The sequence below is a fragment of the Camarhynchus parvulus genome, chromosome 5 (assembly GCF_901933205.1).
Source record: "Camarhynchus parvulus chromosome 5, STF_HiC, whole genome shotgun sequence".
NCBI lineage: Eukaryota > Metazoa > Chordata > Aves > Passeriformes > Thraupidae > Camarhynchus > Camarhynchus parvulus.
Window position 1 is genome coordinate 57,332,947 of NC_044575.1, and position 22,542 is coordinate 57,355,488.

The 22,542-nt window shown below is 46.7% G+C and overlaps 1 protein-coding gene across 2 annotated transcripts in view; it reads left to right on the forward strand.

Moving 5' to 3' along the window:
* Positions 1-20,864, forward strand: part of ARMH4 (armadillo like helical domain containing 4) — a 58,938-nt gene extending 38,074 nt beyond the window's left edge. Inside the window, exons 6-8 of one of the 2 annotated variants that reach the window (XM_030950495.1) lie at positions 13,474-13,505; positions 19,741-19,875; positions 20,086-20,864. In XM_030950495.1, the coding sequence (XP_030806355.1) occupies positions 13,474-13,505; positions 19,741-19,875; positions 20,086-20,154 (236 nt within the window). In that variant the 3' untranslated portion in view covers positions 20,155-20,864. The remainder of the gene's footprint in view (positions 1-13,473; positions 13,506-19,740; positions 19,876-20,085) is intronic. The other variant, XM_030950496.1, reaches the window with a different exon arrangement.
* The last annotated feature ends 1,678 nt before the right edge of the window (positions 20,865-22,542 follow it).

Here is a 22,542-nt window from a genome sequence, read left to right on the forward strand (position 1 = left end):
AGAAGACTAAGGGGAGATTTTGATAACCCCAGCCTCTTTCCTTACTAATATTTGTCAGTCTTGCAGCTAAAATAAGAGCAGTTCCCTTGTGAATCATAGACTCTCATCTTGTTTCACCCCCTCCCACGGGCAGGGACACTTTCCATTAGAGCAGGTTACTCCAAGCCCCATCCTGTGGTGTTGTGAAGTTCTCAGGACAAGGTGAGAGATGGGAATTTGCCTCTATGTTCTCAGAAGGTTGATTTATTATTATATTATATTATATTATATTATATTATATTATATTATATTATATTATATTATATTATATTATATTATATTATATTATATTATATTATATTATATTATATTATATTATATTATATTATATTATATTATATTATATTATATTATATTATATTATCTACTAAAACTATACTAAAGAAGGAGAAGAGATACATCAAAAAGCTAAAACAAGGATAATAATGAAAACTCGTTACTAACTCCTCAAAGTCCGACACAGCTAGCTGTAATTAGCTGTTAATTAAAAACAATTCGCATGTTTAAATAAACAATCTCCAAACCACATTCCAAAGCAACAAAACATGGAGAAGCTGAGGCTTCTCAACTTGCCAGGAGAAGAAATCCTGGCGAAGAGATTTTTCAAACAATATGACAGTGACACCATGCAAGCTGGAATTAACATTGCAGGAGTGGGGCAGCCACAGCTTCTCTGGGCAAGCTCTGCCAGTGCCTCACCACCCTCAGCATCAAGAATTTCTTTCTGACATCTTATCTAAATATCTTCTCCTTTTAAAACCACAAAGCAATCAGACCACTGCAAAAAATGAGTTTAGAAAGTGTCCTCTGCTTATTTCCTCCTTATGGTTTGTCAGTGATTTCTTTCTGTGTCTCTCTCTGCAGTTTGCTTTCCTAGGGGGCTGAGACCACCCTTGTCAAGCCAACAGAAATTTCTGGCCCCTTTGGTGGTCTTTGGAAAGCAAGCAGTACCAGGTGGCCCTCAGCACTTAGATCATAAACATTTGCTGCTGCTTTGAAAGCAGATTGGCCTCTGAGGCTTTATCCAGATAATGTTGTGGAGGTTCTCTTGCATCCAATTGTTTCTTCATTATTTGAACAGATGATGGCAGCAAAATCAGGAGTTCACTCAAAATATCTTCTTAGAGCCACATCATATCAGTGTCCTAATCAGAGAGTGGGCTCTGACCTGCTCCAATCAGGGTAATGCCCTCTCAGGGTAAGTAAATTGTTGCTGATTATCTTAATCTGCTTGGAGAACAGCCAGATGTATTCATTTCTGAGTGGAAGGAGTGGGATGGGAGGATGCCACAGCTCTGGGTGTGTGTTTGGGATATATTGCATTACCCAGACTGGAGTCCCACAGGAGCAGTGCTCTGTGCCATGTGTAAATAAATGGGAAGTGTGGATAGCAGAGCATCTGAGGATAAATCAGCCCTTTCACTGCAGAGCTTGTCTGGGAGGTGATGGTGATTTTATAAAGTTCAGTGGGTGGCAGCAAATGTCACCAAGGTTTTGGGATATTAATTTGTCTGCAAATCCTCACCCATAACTGCTGATAGGTGCTGCAGAGCAAAGAGAGGTTTTGCTTCACAGCAGCCTCTCCACTGCAATCAAACTTCATACATGAGGACCTAGGTTGGAGGTACAAGACCAGAGGGGTGTGGAGGTAGAGCTAGTGCTCAGTTATGGGGATTTTTGAAGGAATTTTGAATGAGTTGGAGACGAGACCTCTGAGTTTTTTAGATTTATGAGTTTTATTTTTCTTATCTTTTACACCGACAGGAAGGGTGAGTTCAGCTCACATCTTCACTGCATGGCTCACAAGGTCACAAGACCCTTAGTTACAAGACCTTTTAAGGATTTATTTCCCAATAAAACACTGCCAACAAAGATATTTGTGGTTTTGACCCAATCCTTAAATATTTCATCTTATGGACTCATGTTACAGTGTAAGCTGTCTTAGCCAATCATGACACACAAACCTACAGCGCTGCATTCTAAACTCCTTGTTTACCTTTGTAACTGCTTTTCTTTTTTCTGTATCTTAAACTCTAAAACCCTGGCCTAGAATACTTCCAGGGATGGGGCAGCCTCAGCTTCTGTGGGCACTCTGTGCCAGGGCTTCAACACCTTCAGAGGAAAGAATTTCTTCCCAATATCTAATTTAGCCCTGCTCTCTGTCAGTTTGAAGCCATTCCCCCTTTCCTGTCACTCCAGGCCCTTGTAAAAAGTCTCTCTCCACCTCTGCTGTCAGCTCCCTTCAGTGAGGTCACCCCAAAGCTTCTCTTCTCCAGGCTGAGCACCCCCAGCTCTCCCAGCACAGGGGCTCCATCCCTCTGAGCATCTTGTGGCCTCCTCTGGACCCACTCCCACAGGTCAGTGTCCCTCCTGGGCTGGACACCCCAGAGCTGGGTACATCCTGTTGTTGGTTTCTCTGGGTATGGATTGGAGGCACTTGAGACAGTAATTCATGTTCAGACTCAGGTGTTTATTATTTCTTATCAGTAAAACAGTCTCACTACTGTGAGTTCAGCAGCAAGGCACAAAATGGCAACAATTTCTTGTTACAAGATCTTTTAAGTCTAAACTATCCAATTAACAATTAGATTATTTCCCCTTTTAACCCAATAACTGATCCCAAAGAAGATCACTTGCTAACAGGACAAGTTTTATCCCACATTCCTCCTGCATCCAGAACTGAGCAACAATTCCCACTGTGATTCTCTTGGGATCAAGCACCAAATGGAGCCTTAAAGTTCCTGACACCTGTCCCTGACTTCCTGTGTAACTGTGGGCAAGTAAATTGGTCTCTTATTCCATTTTCCATCAGAGGATCAGTCGATGTGGACTTTTCTGCCCAATTACAAAATGCCACCCAAACCCATGAAGAAGAAGGAAGAAGAAGCACGAAGAAGAAACCCAGAACAACACCCTGTGCCCTCCATCTTGCTTCCATCCACAACATACTAAAAATCCCAAAACCTAAATTTCTCACCAAGTGATGCACCTACACTCCTCTCTACAATCTATTTCACACTTTTGTGGATTCCAGTGTATTCTGGAGTTTAGGAAACTTTCTCCACGAATGAGGGTCAAAGTCAGTGCTCCCCTGGGGGTCAGGGCACCCCAGAGCAGACAGGGAAATAAATATTCCCAGTGCCCTGGGTTTCCCACATCCTGTCAGTGCTGTCAGCTTTGGATCCCCAGCCAGCAGATGAAGATGTTTGTTTATATTAGAGAACTGTTGTGAGTGCAATTAATAAAGCTGCGAAGCTGAAAAGTAGTTGAAGAGCTAAATATCATTACATAATGAGACCTCCTTCCCAGTAAATGATGTGAAAAATGATTTCTTGCAAAGAATAACAAATTGCTGTGGCTTTTTACCCTAATTGTAGATGCTTGATTCTAATTTGTTGTTTGTCATTTCCATGTAAATGAAGAGTTTCAGCTATAATTACTGCATTTATGGCAAACAAGATACTATCATTTTCCAATGCTCACGAAGCACTGGCATGTTTAGAAATAGAAGAAATGAATAATTATCCCCCTTGAGCAGCTCTAGGGAGGGGTCTGCAAGTCAGAGTATCCAAACAGGTCTTGCACAAAGGCAGCTGATGCCATTTAACCCTCTTCTGCATTTGGGGAGCCAACTCAGAGACCTGAAGTGACTTTCCCAGAGCACTCAGCAGTGCTCCAGGTGCCCAGATCCCTCTGGACAGCATCTTCTTGTTGTCACTCTCACAACACAAAGACAGCAGAGCTCCATCATTTTGGTTGGCACTGAATTTCCTGGTTTGTCCCAGTTATCCCAGTTCAGAGAAGTTGGGCTGCCCCTGGATCCCTGGCAGTGTTCCAGGCCAGGTTGGATGGAGCTTGGAGTAGCCTGGGATAGTGGAAGTTCCTGGGGTGGAGCAGGATGCTTAAAATAATGGCATCCTGCCATTATTTCATCCAAAGAACATTTGTTTCCAAAAAAATCCCATTTTACTGTGATTTATTATTTGTACTGTCTTAGCTCCCAGAACATCCCGCCCAGATGGAGGTGTTGCAGTAGGGGATGTTAAACTATGAAGGAAGAGGCTCTGACACAAGGAAAAGGAACATATGACCTACTAGATATGATCTATTTTATCTTTAATATTCCCACAACAAGGATGGAAAATGGAATAAGAGGCCAATTTACTTGCTCATAGTTACACAAGAAGTCAGGGACAGGTGTCAGGAGCTTTAAGGCTCCATTTGGAGCTTGATCCCAAGAGAATCTCAGTGGGAATTGTTGCTCAGTTCTGGATGTAGGAGGAATGTGGGATAAGGCTTGTCCTGTTAGCAGACATGAGCAAGTTCATTTTCCTTTTGTGACTGACACTGGGCAATGCTGCTCTTCCCAAGGATTTGCAGGAAAATGAGTCTCTGTGATAATCAGATCTTATTTTTAGCATCTAATCGATGCTCAGGGCTTTGTGGTTTAATTAGTGGAATAATTGTTGGCTGAAAACACAGTCTAATACCTGGTTTTTCCTTCAAAGGTCAACTCCATCATTTTTGGTTCCAACCATTTAGTCCTTTATTGATCTTTATGTCATTTCATGGGGAGTGCTGCATCTTGACAGATGAAATAAAGGCCAAAACTTGAAATAAGGAAAATATATCCTTTTTCTTAAACACAAAAATGGAAAATCCCCTATTTCATCCCTTGCTGCTGGCAAATCCTTCATACAGTGTCCCCAGGAAATGGGATTCTGAAAATTACTTTTGTTCTTTATGGAAAGAAAGAAGCAAACCAAGAATCTTTTCCGATCCTGATTTATATCAGACATAGACTGAAGCACAAGAAGAAATTTTGCAGTGTAGCTGCTGATCCTTTAAAGTAGAAAAGGCCATGAGCTCTGCCAGGAGGGCAGGAAGATCTCTGGGGTTTGTATTTAGAGGGGGCTGAATGAGAAATGCCCTCTCCTCTGTATAGGGGAGTATCATGTGTCTTCAGCTGGCGCTTTGGAAGGTATTTAGTCAAATAACTGATGCCTTAAGTTTTAGCTTTCATATTTTCTAGATTCTCTACTGCCTTAGTGTGTGACTCTGAACTTCATATGGAGTGTTAGCAAGTTCTCCTCACAGTTCAGTCAGACAAAACAATCCTTCTCCAGCCCCAGAACCAAGGACACCATTGCAGCCTTAGCCCCAAAAAGTGCAAACAACAGGGAATTGAGGAGAGCAAACTGGGAGGATGGGACTGCATCGCCTGGAGCTAAAATTGGACAATTAAACCCAATATGGAAATGGACCAAAAGTTATAAAAGTGTGAAACTCATGACTTGGGGTCCATCTTGGGTGTAGCAAGACTCTTGTGCTAACCAAGGTGAATCCTTTGAAGGCCTTTTAATAAATCCCTCCTTTATTCTTTAAATAAGGAATATTTAAGGAATATTAAATATTCTGCCCAGCCTCTGTTCCAGGTAGCCCCCTCAAGGCATCATAACAGCCACCACCATTTTGCTGCTGTCCTCCAGCTGAAATGAGATGCTCTTGGAGCAGAGGGAAGGATGAGGTGCCCTCCACCTTCAGCTTCTCCACCTTTTCCACCCCTCCCATCACTGCAACCTGACATTTAGTTTTAATTTGCACAAATCTATCCTGTCTTTGCCAGAATCTGTTTAGTCTTACACCAGACTATGGGAGAGGCTGGTGGGTTATGGGGTGAAAAACAGGCTTGGAGAAAAATGGGCATTGAAAGATAGCGCAGGACCAAGTTGCATCCTGGGGTAAATTTACAGGGTCAAACCCTCCAGCCATCCCTCAAAACCAGCAGTGATTTTAGGGGGATTTGGTGCCAGAAAGAGCTAAAATATAGGCACAGAGATCCCCAGAGTGTTTGTGCAGCTCAGCTCTGGTGGCTGGGATGGGATGGTGCATTTTCCCTCCGTGCCTGTGTGACCTGCTGGTTCCCTCTGATCCCCCAGGGGATTTGGGCAGACTGACAGGAGAACATGGAGCCTGCTGGCAGGAGGAAGGATTTCTCTTCCAGGGCCACATCCTCAGCTGCTGCAATGTCATTTCCTGTACAAATCAGGAAATTAAAGATTTGCAAACTAAGGATCGCGGTGCACCTCGAAGCTTCTCCAGAAATCAGCCAGTAAGGTTTGAGATCATGGAATCTCAGAATGGTTGGGGCTGGAAGTGACCTCAGAGACCCTCTCTGTTCACAGCCCTGTGCAGGGTGGTGGCCAGGGACACCTTCCACTAGCCCAGGTTGCCCCAAGCCCCGTCCAACCTGGCCCTGACTGCACTTGCTGGGGAAGGGTGATGTTCCCCCTCAAGGCATTGCCCTATAACTCTGCACAAGCCATGCCAGTCATTAAATTGGTTGGGTTTATATTCTGTTGTATTCTAGTTCTTGATAACTTTACCAAGTTTTAACTGTTTGGACCAAGATTTTTCCATGGTGCTTGTCCCAGACTGTTTAAGAAAACTTTGGCTGATTCATCACCTGCTCCAGTGGATGAATCACGGGAAGAATAAACCATTAATTAATTTTTTACTGGGGACCTCTGAGAAAGAAGTAATTGTACAGCAAAATTTTAGAATTGAGAGTGCAGGGGTCAGAAGAACTCTGGAAGAGGTGTATCAGTGCTCTGGAAAAGCCTGGAAAGCATTCTTTCATAGAACCTGGCTCTTCAGCTGCTGCTTCTAGGTAGTTCCATTTGGGTAGTGGTATGTAAATAAACAGCACACAAATACCACCTTAAAAAGGCTACTAAAGCTGCAAAGTCAAGGCTCATGAGTAAAGAAAGATTTTTCATCTTCAGCAGGACACAGCTTTGATGAGGAGTCTCCAGGGAGAACTCAGAGCCCCTTCCAGGGTCTCAAGGGGCACCAAGAGAGGTGGAGAAGGACTTTGGACATGGGCATGAAGTGGCTGGACACAGGGAATGGCTTCACACTGCCAGAGGGCAGGGTTAGATGGGATATTGGGAATGAATTCTTGGCTGTGAGGGTGGGGAGGATCTGTCACAGGTTCTGTGCCCAGAGAAGCTGTGGCTGCCCCATCCCTGGAGGTGTCCAAGGCCAGGTTGGAGGGAGTTTGGAGCAACCTGGGATAGTGGGAGGTGTGGGGATGGAACAAGCCTCTCTTCAAGGTCCCTTTAACCCAGACCAGTCTGTGTTTCTCTGACAGCTGGTGAATATGGGCATTTCCAGCACACAAGAAGCCCATGAGCTGAGGCAGGGTGGGTTCTCCCTGCTGGCAGCTCCCTGTGTTGCTCCAGGAGCTGAGCCAGGGCAAGGTGAGGCAGAAGCTCACCCCACATGTGCTCCAGCAGAGGCGTTGCCATTTCCATGAACAAAGTTTGCATTTCCTCTCCCAGAGCAGACCCAGCTTTTGAACACAGTGTGATCAGTAAATATTTAATCACACAACAAATTGTGCCAGCCAGTTCACAGCAACTTCCTGCTGTGGTGCCTTTTTGGATAATGGCAGGTTTTGTACCTTGGCTTGGCTTTAACATCTTGTGCCTGTCTGGGGCCACTGAGGGAGGAACAAATGGTGTGTAGATGTCAATATGTGTTTTGAAGGCCCCACAGAAGAACTGAGTTCACAGAGAAATGCCAAGGCACAAGGGCAGTGCCTTTGCCAGCCTCAGCAAGGGGCAGGTAAAGTGGAAAACGGCTTAAAAAGTGCAAGAGAAAAGGAAAAGGAGGAACCAGACCTAATGCCATGGGGAAAGGAGTGTCAAAAGGTCAGGGAAGGAGTTGGGAAGCCAAATTTAGTTCCTGCTTTCTGGATGAGTGTGCTGAGTTGTCTCCCCATCTCCATTTCTTTTCCAAGCGATTTGAGGCAGGCTTGGGTTGCAACCAGGCTTGGGCTGCAGCTGGAGAGGCAGGGAAAAGGGTGTAGATGGTGCAGTTCAGGGAGCAGACAGTGCCATGGTAGCTATTAAAGTTCACTGGGTTAATTCAAAGTTCACTCAAGCAAAATTTTTATCTGAAAACATAAATGGTAATTGTCAGTTTGACATTTGTTTGATTATCCAGCTGTTCAAGTCTTCTGCAGTTGGGCAATTCATGCATCAACATTCCCATCAGGTAGGTGTAGTTGTTCTGGAATTAAAAATATACTGCCTTCCAGGCAGATGCCATTTCCTTTATTATTTATTTGTGCTAGTAAGTAAATTGAAAATTGTGCTTTTTTAAGGGAAAGGAGCAGATGCACCCTTGTGCCATTAAGTTGTCAGAGCTGAGCAGATGAAGCACGAAGCATTTCTGCAAAATTGTTCTCACAAGTCTCATTTGGGAAAAAAAAAAAAAGTTTAACCTGCAAGAGAAAGGGATGAAATCTGTAATGGAACAGGGCAGGTTGCTTGGTATGTACAGACTGACTGAAAGTAATCAATCTTCTCCTTATTTTCTGCACTTTACCCAGCTCTCCTTTGCTGAAAGAGTGCAGATTTGGAGTAGATATCAGGAAAAAAAAATTCTTGACTGTGAGGGTGGTGAGGCCCAGAAGTTAAGGATGCCCCATCCCTGGTCTGGGGGTCGTGGTGGGGAGTTTTTAAAAGGAAAGGTGATGGATGAAGCTTCATCAGGAGCAGGATGGAGTTCTGGAATGAAGCTGTAAGTGCTGGATTTGAAAACCAGGCAACATCTGCAGGGATGAGTGATAATGTGCCATGGAAAACCAGAATTGCTTTAACTGATGATTAAAAAGGAGGATATGATTAAAACAAGCTGATTAGATGAAACCAAAGTGACAAGACAAAGCAGCAGGGCATCCAAGAGGGGAGGGGGAGACACAACTGATGGCAGTAGGGCATGAATTATTGACTGAAATCTCCACCAGAAGTCTTTGCATTTTCTTATCTGGGAAGGGAGGGAATGAATGAGAAGGGAACAGAATTATTAAGCATCTTTATCATTGCATTGGAGTGGATAATTAGGCAATTAGGATTACTAAAAGTTGGCAAAGCAAGAGGCCCTGAGGAGCTGTGCTCCTGCTTTCAGAGGAGGGTGGGGAGGGAAGCAGGGAAAAGCTTTTGGTGAGAGATTTGGGGGTGCCTTGGGGTGAGGCTCTGCCACCCAGCCCCTGCAGCTGACAGGACAGAGGGGGCTCAGGAGACCTGGAACATGAAAAACAGCTTGTCTGAGGATGGACAGTCCTTGGAACAGCATCAGGGAGGGAGATCAGGAGTGAAGGCCTCAACATAAAAGGGATCTGGACCCAAGTGAGTCCAGAGGAGACCACAGAGATGCTCTGAGGGCTGGAGACAGGCTGGGAGAGGTGGGGGTGTTCAGCCTGGAGGAGAGAAGGCTCTGGGGAGACCTCAGAGCACTTTCTGATTTTGGGCATCCAGTGCCATGTACCCTCAGGTGTCACCTGCTGTCCCCTCCTGAGCCCCTGCCTGCATTGCCAGAGCCTGAGCTCCCAGAGGGGTTTGGCTCACAGGGAATTGTGAGTGTCCCTTTGGGCCAGGTCCCTCCCAAAAGGGCCAGGCAGACACCACAGGCTGCTGCTGAACTCTGCAAATGAGCCTCACTTCTTTAGCACCAGAGCTTCTGAATAGCTGGCTGCACATTTTGAAGGGGAAAGCTGGGTAAAACTGCCCAAAAATAGCACATTGCATCTGGGACTGTCTGAATCCACCCTGGGCTGCTCTGAGGCCAGTGCCAGACCTGTGTGCTCCTCCTCTGTGCTCCTGACTGGCTTAATCTTAAGCTATATGTTATTTAAAATTAATTTGCAGAGATGCAGACATTATATAAATCACTGAGGAAATGTCAGATTATGTATGTAATTTGCTGAAGTGCTCCACACTCATCTTACTTAGCTCCCCATGAAACCAAGGGATCAAAATTAAGCTGAGGCAGAGTTTGGACCAGTCACCATCCTGGAAGTGCTGTGGAAGATGAGCCAGCACTGCAGACACTTGTTAGTAATTCACACCCAGAGAGACTCTTGGAATTTCTTCAGGACATTCAGTGATCAGAGAAAGGAGGAATAAAGGGGATGATGAAAAATACATGGACTAGAGTATTTTTTACTAATTATTTGCTTGCCCTCATTGGCAAGTCACCTGGTGTTCTTGGAGAGAGCTGCATTTTCATGGGAAGGTGCCAGCCACAACCTTCCTCTCCCAAGACCAAGCCAGAATATTAATTATGGATTCTGTTGCATGATTAGAGTCTGAAGCCCAGAATTAATTGATGGTAGCTGCTTAGCATAGATATCAGTTCTGCCTTGGAATAATGCTCTGTCTCCTATCCACACACACACACTGGAGCAGTGAGTGTTCAGTTTTGGTGACACGGGGCTTGTGATCTCCTGCCAGCTGTTAGAACAGTGCATTGGTGACATCAGAAGTAATTCATGGTAACCCAGTGCTCCCTGACTTGTCCTGGCCTCAGCCTGACAGGGCTGGGACCTTGGCTGTGACAGCTTGTCTTGGTTTGGAAAGACAGGAGTCTGCTAAGGAAGGCAGGAGCCTCCTCTGAAATGGAGAATGTAAACCCTGCCCACCCCTCTGAATTGCTATAAAAAATAAAAATGATAAAATAAACAATGCAGCACACTAGAACAACACTGCCAGAGTCAGAACCCAGCCTGACACCCTGTGGGTCAGGGTGCTGGCAGCAGTCCCATTGGAATTGTGGCTCAGCCCTCCTGCAGTGTCAGGGGTGGTTCTGTTGGAGCAGGGATCCTGTAGAAAAGGGTGTAGTCCTCCTCTGAAGATCCAGTGGAAGAAGAGGCAGCTGCTGTTCCTCTGGGGAATCCAGGGGAGAAAGCCATGTTGGTGTCTCAAAAACCTCTGGATTATATCCAGGTAGGAATGCTTGGCTCCTCCCTCTGGGCTCACATCTCCCAATGGGATGCTGTAGTTCTTATCAGCCATGCAGGGACATTCAATGGCTGTTATCAGCAGATGTCCCCTCCCGAGGGAGGTGTGATTGTGATCACTCAGAGAGAGAGATAAGGCAAACTGCCCACTTGACAAAGGTAATCTGCCATACAGATGGTAATGGAAAACATCTTGCATTGCAATCTTCAACGCAGCTCCACACTCTCTGCTCCTTCCCAGTGCAGTCCTGCCAGGACATAGGGGATTTTCTGACCTCCTGCCTGAATCTCATTAATTTGGGGCCATTATTTTCCTCTGGCAGAGATCAAAGGCTGTGGCTGCACTAGAGCATCCCCTGGAGAGGCACCTAGTCAGGGAGAATCACCTTGGGTTGTTTTTCCTGTGGCCTGGGTTGATATCCAAAGACACCTCACAGCTGAAAGCAAGGCTGGGTTTAATAACAAACAAACGTGTAACAGCAAATAAAGATTTGTACTATGGAACTGCTGGGTGCTGCTGTTGCTTGGTGGAGCAGAGGGGAACACAGCCAGAATCTGTGTTCATTAAAAATAGGTAATGGAATATTCTTAGCTCAGCCCTGCCTCTGCCTTGGCAGAAATACTCTGGAGTTAATTGCTGCTGTTGTTCAGCTGCAGCAAAGTGGGTCAGCTATTGGTGAGATCACTGATCCCATGGAATTGTTGGGAGAGGTGTAAAAATAGGCTTTGTGCTGTGCTCAGCTGGGGTTTGGGCCAGCTGAGCACTGCAGGTGCACGTGGGGATGCTGTCCCCAGGTCTGCAGCTCTGTGCCTGAGCCACTGTCACCACTGCTGGCAGTGTCACACCTGGAAGCCCAGCCCAGGGCAGCCAAGGGTGTCCTTCCTCTCTGGGATTCCACTGGGAATCCACCCTCAAGCTGTACCAAGGGAAATACAGTTGGATATCAGGAAAAAGAAAGGGTGATAAAATTCTGGATGGTGGAGTCCCCATCCCTGGGTGTGTTTAACAAAGCCTGGATGTGGCACTGGGTGCCAGGGTTTAGCTGAGGTGTTGGGGCTGGGTTGGACTCGATGATCTTGAAGGTCTCTTCCAACCCAGTGATTCTGTAATTCTGTGAATTCTGTGATTCTGTGAATTCTGTGAATCCAGGGCATGCAGGCCCAGGCTGGCAGAGGAGGTTTGTGGTGGCACCTTCATAAACTGAGTTTTGTATGGCTTAGCCTATGCAGGCCAGGACTAATGGTGGGAAGAGCTGATAAAACAAGACCTCTTGCGCTCTTCTAGTGCTGTGTGTGTGTCCCTCTCCTGGTTAATTAATCTTTTTTTTCTCAGCTCCCCATCAGAGATAAGTGCACCTGTGCCTCTTTCACAGGTGTTCACCTTTAGCTAATTTGGGATCCTTCTGTTAGGTGTTATCCTTCTGAAGGTGTTATGTTGCTAACACTTCAAAGGGAGTATTCAAATGGCTTTGAACTTGTGCTGTTTCTGAGGCATGAAATAGCCATTTGCTGCTGGCCCTGCCGTGCCCCCTCCCCACTCACAGAAAGGCTCCTTTCAGAAGGGTGCTCTGAGTGATGCAGACACTGATGTTGCTAATTCAAGCTTTGAAGGGATGTTTCATAACAAAGCAGGCTTGGAGATCAGGTTTAAATCCATAAACTTTGTGTTACATTTGGGATTTAATGCACCCTGGAAGAAATATCCCTCAGAAGGACACTGCTGCATCCAAGAGTCCCCTGTGCCTTTAGCATTGTCCTCCTGGAGAGATGAGAACCCTTGAAAAAACACACTTGCTGAGCCCCCCAAAACCCCAATATTTAACTGTTTATTGCCTCTTAGCCATGAGCAGGAATTTGTTAAAATCCTGGCAGATCCTTGTGGGCATTTTGCCCTCGGTGCAGTGCAGACACACCCAGTGCCCTGTGGTGTTTGTGACCCCTGCACCCACTGCTGAGCCCTTGCAGCTCTTTTGAGATCACTGAATGTTCCATCCCAAAGCACCTGCCATTGCACAATTTTAATTCTCAGCTGTCATTTTTCATATTTTATTTAGTTGTCAGGAGAAAAAGTGGCAGTGCTGGCAGTATAAAGTTGCTTGGGTTGGTGATTTAGCCCCTCCAGTGCCATCCCAGCCCTCTGGAGGCTTCCCAGAGCAGGCAGTGGCTATTCCAGAAAAGCAGGGCAATAAAAGGCAGTGAAAAATACATTTTTAGCCATCATTACAGGCTATACAAAATACAGGGGAAAATATCCACATAGAGGAGGCCAGGGGAAGGAAATAACTGCACTGAAAGGTTTTCTCCTGGTCAGACACCCTGGTGTGTGTATGAGAAGTGATGGTCAAAAATACACAGCTTGAAATACTGGTTTTTATTTTCCTTTTTAAATCACTCTGAAGATGTGAATTGCTCAGCCAAAGGTGAGCTGCTTGCCTGCCAACTCCAAGACTTTCTTGTGTTGATTTGCTGCATTTGCTTTTTCTTATGAATGAGGAAAGAGGAAATCTAATGTTCAGCCTTATCAGCTTGTCAATTTAATTGCTGTCTATTTTAATGTTATCACTATCATTTGTTACTGATTAATAGAAGCAACATGATTTCAGCTTTTATTTTTCCTTATTTTTCAGTGAGAAGCTGGATGGAGAAGCTGAAAGACAAGGTAGGAGGCTCAGTGTTTCAGTCCCTTTCAAAGCAAAACCATTTTTACTTGCAGGAATAAATAAATTATTGTCAGTGCAGTTCTTTATCTCTATACAGACAGTTGGGAAAGGGCTTAAAATTTTCTCTGGGAGGCAAATGAGCCAGGTGCTGCTGGTATAGAGTGGTGTGAAAGCACAAAATAATCCCTGATGACTTGGAACTAAGGGCAGGAGGGACAGAAGTGTTTGATTGATTTCTCTGCACCAGAAAATGACCTTGTCAGATAACCCAAGTTACCTTTTTTTATTTCCCCTTAACTTACCCTAGAATAGTTTTGGTGGGAAAGGACCTTTGGAAGTCCATGTAGCCCAGCCCCTCTGCACTGAGCGGGGATGTCTTCACCAGACCAGGTGTTTAGGACCCTGTCCAGCCTGACCTGGAATGTTTCCAGGGACCCCAAGGTAAAGAACTTAGTTCCACCCCTTTTCTCTCTGTGCTGAGCTCAGTTCTGGATCCAAATCAAGAGGTGCTGCTCTCTGGTGAGAGGCTGCCTGCCATGCCAGTGCCTCTGCATGAGGCCTTTCCCACCTCCACGTGATGCAAATCCCTGCAAGGAGAATTATCAAACACAGCAAAGCTGATAAACAAGGTTCCAGACCCTGATCCTTCCTCCCTGGCATCCCAGGGGCTGCTCCATGCATCCAAGAGCTGTGCAGCCACAGGCACTGATGGCTTTTTAGGCTCTGCTGCCCTGGAGCAAATATTGACATTTCAAAAATGGTTGTGAAGCTTTCCAAGCGTTGTGTTGCTGACAGCAGAGCCATGAAGCTGGAAATGGGGTGACAGCAAGAACATTTTGTGACCCAACAGGCCTTGGAGATTCTTGAAGAGGGTCAGAGTCAGTAGAAACAAAAACCATCACAGGGAGTGGGAGTGATGTCTGCAAAGCCATCCCTGAGCTCAGGCAGACTCACCCAGCCAGCCCAGCCACTGCTCCACACCAAATTCCAGCAGCACTTTCACCATTTACCATCAGGTCAGAGCAGAGAATCAGGCCCTGGGTGTCTGTTCTTATCTTGGTTTGGAAAGACAGGAGTCTGCTAGGGAAGGCAGGAGCCTCCCCTGAAACAGAGAATGTAAACCCTCCCCACCCCTCCAAATTGCTATAAATTTTAAATTAAGGGGCTCTCAGGCAAAAAATATAGGAACAGGAAATAAAAGTTCTTTAATAGGGAAAGGAAAAAAAAAACAGATAAAATAAACAATGCAGTCCACTAGAACAACACTGACAGGGTCAGAACCCAACCTGACACCCTGTGGGTCAGGGTGCTGGCAGCAGTCCCATTGGAACTGTGGTTCAGCCCTCCTGCAGTGTCAGGGGTGGTTCTGCTGGAGCAGGGGTCCTGTAGAAAAGGGTGTAGTCCTCCTCTGAAGATCCAGTGGGAGAAGAGGCAGCTGCTGCTCCTCTGGAGAATCCAGTGGAGAAGCCATGCTGATGTTCCAGAATCTCCAGATTATATCCAGGTAGGAATGCTTGGCTCCTCCCTCTGGGCTCACATCTCCCAATGGGATGCTGTAGTTCTTATCAGCCATGCAGGGACATTCAATGGCTGTTATCAGCAGGTGTCCCCTCCCGAGGGTGGAGTGATTGTGAGCACTCAGAGAGAGAGATAAGGCAAACTGCCCACTGACAAAAGACAAGTGCCACACAGATGGTAACAGAATACATCTTGCATTGCAATCTGGAACAGTTCTGCAGGACTGGGGGGTGGGAGGGCTTCAGGTGGGTTCCTGCCCAGCCCTGCTGAGTTGCCTTTCTGCCTGCACTAGGAAGGAGGCAAGTCTAGAGCCAGTCTAGAGCCCCCTTGGCCTGGGATTCATCCAGAGCAGATGCTGAAAGAACAGAGAATGGTTTTCCCAGCCAAGGTAAAGAGCAGCTGAGGCTGTCTGTGTGCCTGGAGGGATTGCAGCATGCACAGGGCACTGCTCATGCCAGCACGTGGCACAGCACAGCCTGGGGACATCAGTGGCTTCTCCCTGAAGCTGTAGCTTGTCTTTCCTCTTGCCACCTTGTTGGCCACCTCTGTCCTTCACTGTTGCAGAGGGGCTGCATGTTCCTGTCTCCAGCAGTGCCCTGCAGAGTCTGAACCTCGTGCAGGCAGAGCCTGGGCTGTGGCAGTGCCCAGCTGTCACTGGCTGGGGCTGTGCACAAATCACAAATGGGATGGGACTGCAGGGAACAGCCTTGAGCTGGTTCATTTTCCAGCATCAGCCTCATGACATGGTTATGACAATGGGAAGATGCCAGCAGCGCACATCTCAGGCAGCAGACCAAGAACTTAATGTTACAACTCACTTTAAAAGTTTTTTGACCAATCACACAAAGCAAAAGCACATTGACAGTAGTTCTATCCAACCACTATAACCACACCTATCACTGGTTAAAACAATGCTTACTTATTTCAAATACAATACCTGCTTGTGAGCCTTAAAACACAATGCACAGAGCTCCATTATTAAGCTTAGAACTTCCTAATATCTCACTAGATAAACTTTTCTGCAGCTTAGGGAGTTATTCTAGACAAGCTTTAATACACAGGCCATTGTTCTATTTGTCCTTACTTTTGTACTTCTTACATAATTTTTCTGCTGACCAATCTCATGGCTGCTGCTTAGCTCTAATCACAGTTCTGCTGTCTCTGAGGCCTGCCATTTGCAGCTTCCCCAAAACCCTCTGATTTTATGGATTCTCACACCCAGCACAAGCACTGCTGTCACTGAGGACCCACTGGTGTCCACTTCACTCCTGAACCACCTCCCTCCTTTGGGATCTTTCACCTGGCTCACATTTTTCCTTAGAAAAGCCCAACAAAAACCACTCCCCCCCACTCCCAACCAATTGCTGGTGTCACAAATCACTTCCAAATAAACCTGTTGACCCCATTCCCTCCTCTTCCTAATTGAGTTTATCAGCACCAGTCTGTGTGCCCCTCTCATTTGCCCCATCCTGTTTTATAATCCCTCCACCCAGAAGAGGATTCCAGCACATCTCTGAGAGAAATGTCCTTCCCTGTGCCTCAGGTGGGTCTGTAAGACCAGGAGCACAGCATCAGGGACAGATTTAGCTCTGGTTTCCTGCAATCACTGTGCAAATGCTGCATTTGGTGGGGCAAATAATGGACATGATGATCCTCTCAAGTTCTCTTGCTGTTATCTCAAAGCCCAGCAGGGCCAGGAAGGTCCTGAGTGTGGATTGGGTGTAGTAAAAGCATCCCTAAAGAAGCTACATCTTCCCCATAAAGGGGTGAAAATGTGGCTGTGGTCTGTGAAATGGGGTTTTCTGTCAAGAAAGTGCAGAAGCCCTCAGAAGTTGGGCTGCAAGACACAGAAGGGCTGGGTTTGCATCACATCACAGGTTTTTGGGGTATAAAACACTGATCTGGGGGCTGGGGGAAACCTGGAAAAGGCCATGGGCTGGTCAGGTGTGGTAAAGGCTCACAGACAGGCTGAGGAGCTCATTGTAATTTCTGACATGGAAACTCAGCTGGGCAGCAGCTCAGAACCTCCCCTCACTGCCCATGCCAGCAGCAAAGTTCCAGAAATAGAAAACTCCACACTACACTAATTAGGTCACCCAATTAAGGCACCTTAATTGCCTCACAGAGACACAGCCTTCAGCTGTGTCCTCACTAAATTCCTTTTTGGGGAGCTGGGCTCAGGCTGCAGCCCCGTCCCAGCACCTGAGCTGAACAGGGCTGGGTGTTGTGGGAGGGGGTTCAGGGAATCTGAACCATGCAGCTGAAGATCCCTCAAGCTTTGGGATCCACACACAGGGGAGCTGTTGCTGTTTAAAGCACTGAGTAGGATCTGGAGGGGCTTGGGGAGAAAACCAGCCCTCCTTGGGGGAGGAGGGGAGCAGTCCCTGATGGGGATCCATAGAAAAGGATCTGGTGCTGCTCTAAACCAAAAATCTAATCTAATCTAAAATTCTAATCCAAACCGTGACCCAAAACCTGATCCAATTCCAATCCAAACCCTGATCCAATCCCTGATCCAATTCCAATCCAAACCCTGACCTAAACATGACCCAATCCCTAATCCATTTCCAATCCAAACCTGACCCAAACCCTGATCCAATTCCAGTCCAAACCCTGATCCAAACCTGACCCAAACCCTGATCCAATTCCAATCCAAACCCTGACCCAAATCCTGACCCAAACATGACCCAATCCCTAATCCAATTCCAATCCAAACCCTGACCCAAATCCTGACCCAAACATGACCCACCTAATCCCTTCCAATCCAAACCTGACCCAAACCCTTCCAATCCAAACCTGACCCAAACCCTGATCTAATTCCAGTCCAAATCCTGATCCAAACCTGACTCAAACCCTGACCCAAACCCTGATCCACTTTGTGCCTGCCCCAGATGAAAGCAGTTATTTTCATTCTCCAGGTAAGTGTACACAGGCAGGCTACTGCACCTGAACAGATTAAAAAAAAAAAAATTATTTCCTCCCACTCAGTGGATTACGGAAGAGAAGTAATTATGGTGGGTGTGCTGTGTTGTGTTTTGAGAGCACAGATGAAGACAGGTGTTTGTAAGCACTGGGCTGAGTCTTGCTGGGAGCTGATAGTCCTCACAATTCGTGCCTGTGTCCCTTGGCATGTGTAAAATCGATTTTTGGGGGGTGTAGCAGGCAGAGGGTGAAGCTGTAGTGGCACAGCACAGGACTGTGGCTGCAGTGTGAGGAGAGGCAGAGCTACAGAGGGGAGCCAGGCTGTACCAGCCTCCCTTGCAATGTGATTAGGTGAGGATTCTGAGGCAATACTTTAAAACTTAGGTTCCTTTTCATTTAAAGCAGTAAAATATAAAATAGCAAGCACTTGGGAATATTTTCCTAAGGATTTAGAGTGTTTAGATGTGTAATTTTAGATTAGCCATGCTGTCTGTATTTTTTGTTTTAATGGGCAGTGCAAACACACTGATCACAGTGATTGAATTAGGGCTGGTTAATTTTGCTGTGCTCCCCTTAAGGCCACCTGAGGGTGTGAGTGCCCTCCCTCTGTGTCACCATCCTGCTGCCATGCAGGGGACCCCTTCCCATGTATGGAAAACACCAATCACTTGGTTTTAAAATATTAAAAGTTTAATAATTATAAAATGGTTATAAAAATAGCAATATAATTAGAGTAATAATAATTTGGACAATTTGGATTAGGACAATATGAGACAATAGAAACAAAGAGTTATGGATGTCCAGGTATCTTTTCTGGGCAAAATAAGCCCGAAAAAGGACCCACGTTAACAGAGGATTAACCCTTAAAAACAACAGCCTGTTGCATATTCATACACCTCATCCATGATGCATAAATTCCATTCAAACACAGGATTCTGTCTGGTCAGTGTCAACTTCTTCCTCTGAATCCTGACAGCATCTTCACTGCTGAGCAAGGCAGGAAGAAGTTCATTTCTTCTGATAAGGGAGCAATAAATTCTCTTTCGCTGAAAGATTTAGGTGTCCTGTGGCTGCTATCTCACTGTGAGTCCTTTCTTTAAAAAAAGTATCCTACATAGCATAATTTCTATTTTAACATTTTGTTATAACCTAAAACTATATTTAACACACTACTTAAGAAAATTAATACAGCATAACTTTCTTACACAACACATCTAATATTCATTTTAATATTTGAGAAAAGCCAATCATAAAATAGGCATTTTTCACACCATGCAAAGCCAAACCGTTTGGCTCAAAGATTTTGAGTACAAACCCAAGGAGGCCTTGAGATCACCTTCCTTTGGCAGCCAAGGTTTCCCTTCAAAACAAAAAACACTCCCAACCAGTTGCTGGTGTAGCAAATCACTTGCAAATAATTGACCCCATTCCCTCCTCTTCCTAACTGAGTTTATCAGCACCAGTCTGTGTGCCCCTCTCATTTGCCCCATCCTCTGTTTTACAATCCCTCCACCCAGAAGAGGATTTCAGCACACAATGGTCCCTCTCCTAAAGGCAGGCAGTGCAGGGTCTCAGGTGTCAGCAGTAAATGTGTGTCAGGAAAAGCTGATTTGTGCTGCTGACCAGCTTGCTCCTGGAGTGGGGAATCATCCTATGCAGGAAGGTGATGGGGGCTCAAATCCAGTAAACTTTGAGGAAATCACTGTAGGGATAAATTGCAGTCCTTGGCTGGTGAAAATGGCTCTGAAAGGATGGTTTTGGGAGTGATGCTCTGCTCCTCTCTCCTCCATTTAGGCAGGATACATGTCAGGGATGCTGGTTCCTGTGGGAGTTGGAATAGCTGGAGCCCTCTTCATCCTGGGAGCGCTCTACAGCATTAAGATGATGAATCGCCAGAGGAGAAACGGCTCCAAGAGGCACAAAAGGAAGGTATGGAACCTGCCAGGGGAAGGTATGGAAACTGCCAAGGGAAGGTATGGAACCTGCCAGGGGAAGGTATGGAAACTCTGAACCCTCCTGGCTGGAAATCAAACTCAGCCTGGCTGGGGTCTGTCTGAGCTGGGGTGCCTCAGTTACGGGATGGGGGCATCCAAATTCTCTCCTTTCTGCACCTCTCTGATGTTTGTTCTCCTCCCCCAGCAGAGGGAATTTAACAGCATGCAGGACCGAGTGATGCTCCTGGCCGACAGCTCTGAAGATGAATTTTGAGTGGAACTGCAGTGCCCTTGGGAGAGAGAGCCCGTGACTTATCAGAGGAGGGAGAGAGGGGGAGGAGAAGAACAAGCGACTTTTCTGCTGCTGCAGCGCTGCTCCCTCGGCTGCCCCGGGCAGGGGTGTGTCCCCAGCCCAATGACAATGACAATGACAATGCTATGCTCTACGTGTGCCACCCGTGGTGTTTGTTTTGATACAGTAGTGGAGATCTCACGCTCGCCCCCGGCACCTCATTCAGAGCCACAGCTGGAGCTGATCCATGTGGATGATATTTTCCTCTTGCCCTGGTGTACTGTTTTGGTCCTGGCTGGCAGTAATCTAATCATAACAATAGCTCTCACCCATCCCAGGAATGGAAATCTTGACTGTGAATGACTTCTGTCCAATTCATTTTAAATGTTACATTACCTGAGCTAGAGTTCCTTAGTGCTAAGATTAGCTGCTCTGCTTAATTAATGAGTTGTAAGCCTGGCCTGTACCCCTGGCTGCCCCAGAAGGGCCCATGTACAGGGTTCTTGATACAGTTTGAAGCACATTTCTGCCCTTGGGTACCCCCACTCTCACCCCTTTCTTCCTTCAGCTCTGCTCCACACTGCTTGGAGACACACAGGAATGGCCTCAGCATTGATTCCACCTCAAAATTCCCTGTCCATTTCCAACCAGCACTGTCTGTTACAGCACAATAAATACCAGCACTCATCTACTGATGGCTGCTCTTGCCTTTGCATCTCTTGGCTTTTGCTCAGTGTGCAAGGAGGTGAGAGAAGAGGCAGGTCAGAGACTTCCCCAGCTTCTGCCTCCTCTTGGAAGGACACTAGCTCCAGGTTCTTCTCTTTCCAAGGCTGCATTCCCATACGGATGAGAGTGGAGCCTCTGAACCCCTTTACCCCACTGGAAAATGCATTTTCAGCCCCTGAAAGCTGCATGAACAACAGCACCTCTGGGGGATCTGGATGGGTCTTGTCTCACAGAATGGATCACAGAATGGTTTGGGTTGGAAGGGACTTTCAAGGCACCTGGTGCCAGCCCTGACACCTTCCACTGTCCCAGGTTGCTCCAAGCCGCGTCCAGTCTGGCCTGGAAAGCTTCCAGGGATGGGGCAGCCACGGATTCCCTGGGCCACTGGTGTCCAAACCATGGAATTCAGGAAGGCACTAAAGCTTGGGGAGCAGGTGCAGTCACAGCTGAGGGATTTGTGGCTAACAGTGGGAAAACAGCAAGAGCTGGAGAGATGGCAGCTGTGGGGGTGAGATGGCCCCACTGGGAACCCTTGGTGTGGGGAGAAAGGTGAATCCATGGCACAGATGGGTGCAGGGGGTTGTGGAGGTGTCCTGTTAGTCCTGAGTCCTGAGGGACACAGTGCTTGAGGTGTCACAGGCATTGAGCAGGGGAGAATAATGCAGCTTTGCCCAGAAATGCTGGCAAAAGAGCCAGGAAAAGGGCTGCACTGTTGGGCTCTGCTTCCCACTGTGGAATTACTTCAATCTGACATGCAAAACATCCATGTTTCTGAGGGTGGAATCCATGTTTCTGTGGTGGGAATCCATGTTTCTGAGGAGGGAATCCATGTTTCTGAAGGGGAATCCATGTTCCTTAGGGGGAATCCATGTTTCTGAGGGGGAATCCATGTTTCTGAGGGGGGAATCCATGTTTCTGAGGTGGGAATCCAAGTTTCTGAGGTGGGAATCCATGTTTCTGAGGTGGGAATCCAAGTTTCTGAGGGGGAATCCATGTTTCTGAAAGAGGAATCCATGTTTCTGAGGGGGAATACGTGAAGAAGGGGAATCCATGTTCATGAGGTGGGAATCCATGTTTCTGAAGGTGGAATCCATCTTCCTGAGGGGGAATCCATGTTTCTGAAGGGGGAATCCATGTTTCTGAGGGAGGAATCCATGTTTCTGAAGGGGGAATCCATGTTCCTGAGGTGGGAATCCATATTTCTGTGGGGAATCATCCTTCCTGCAAGGAGCAGTGACTGTTGCCAGAGGAGAAGTGAGCAGAAATGTCAGGGCACACCCCACATGTGCTGAGATTCCCTCTGAGCCCTTGGAGAATGGGAGGGAGGGGAGGATGAGGAGAGGCAGGAGCAGGATTTGGTTCCCTGTGGAGGTGGAAAGGCCTGTCAGATGGTGGGGAAATGTCCTGTGGGAGTGTCAGTGGGATTGCAAGGCAGGGAGGACTTTCAGGAGCCCCTCCTGAGGTGAGCTCTCTCTTGAGAGCATTAAATCACCAGATGTGACGGTCAGCTCTGGACAACCCCTGCTCAGCAGAGCCCAGGTGCTCTCCTGAGCCTGTGACACCCACTGGGTCACCTGGACAAGGACAGGTGGGACACCCTGCTTCCAAAATGCTGCTCTAATGCTCAGTCTTCCAGCCAGCAGC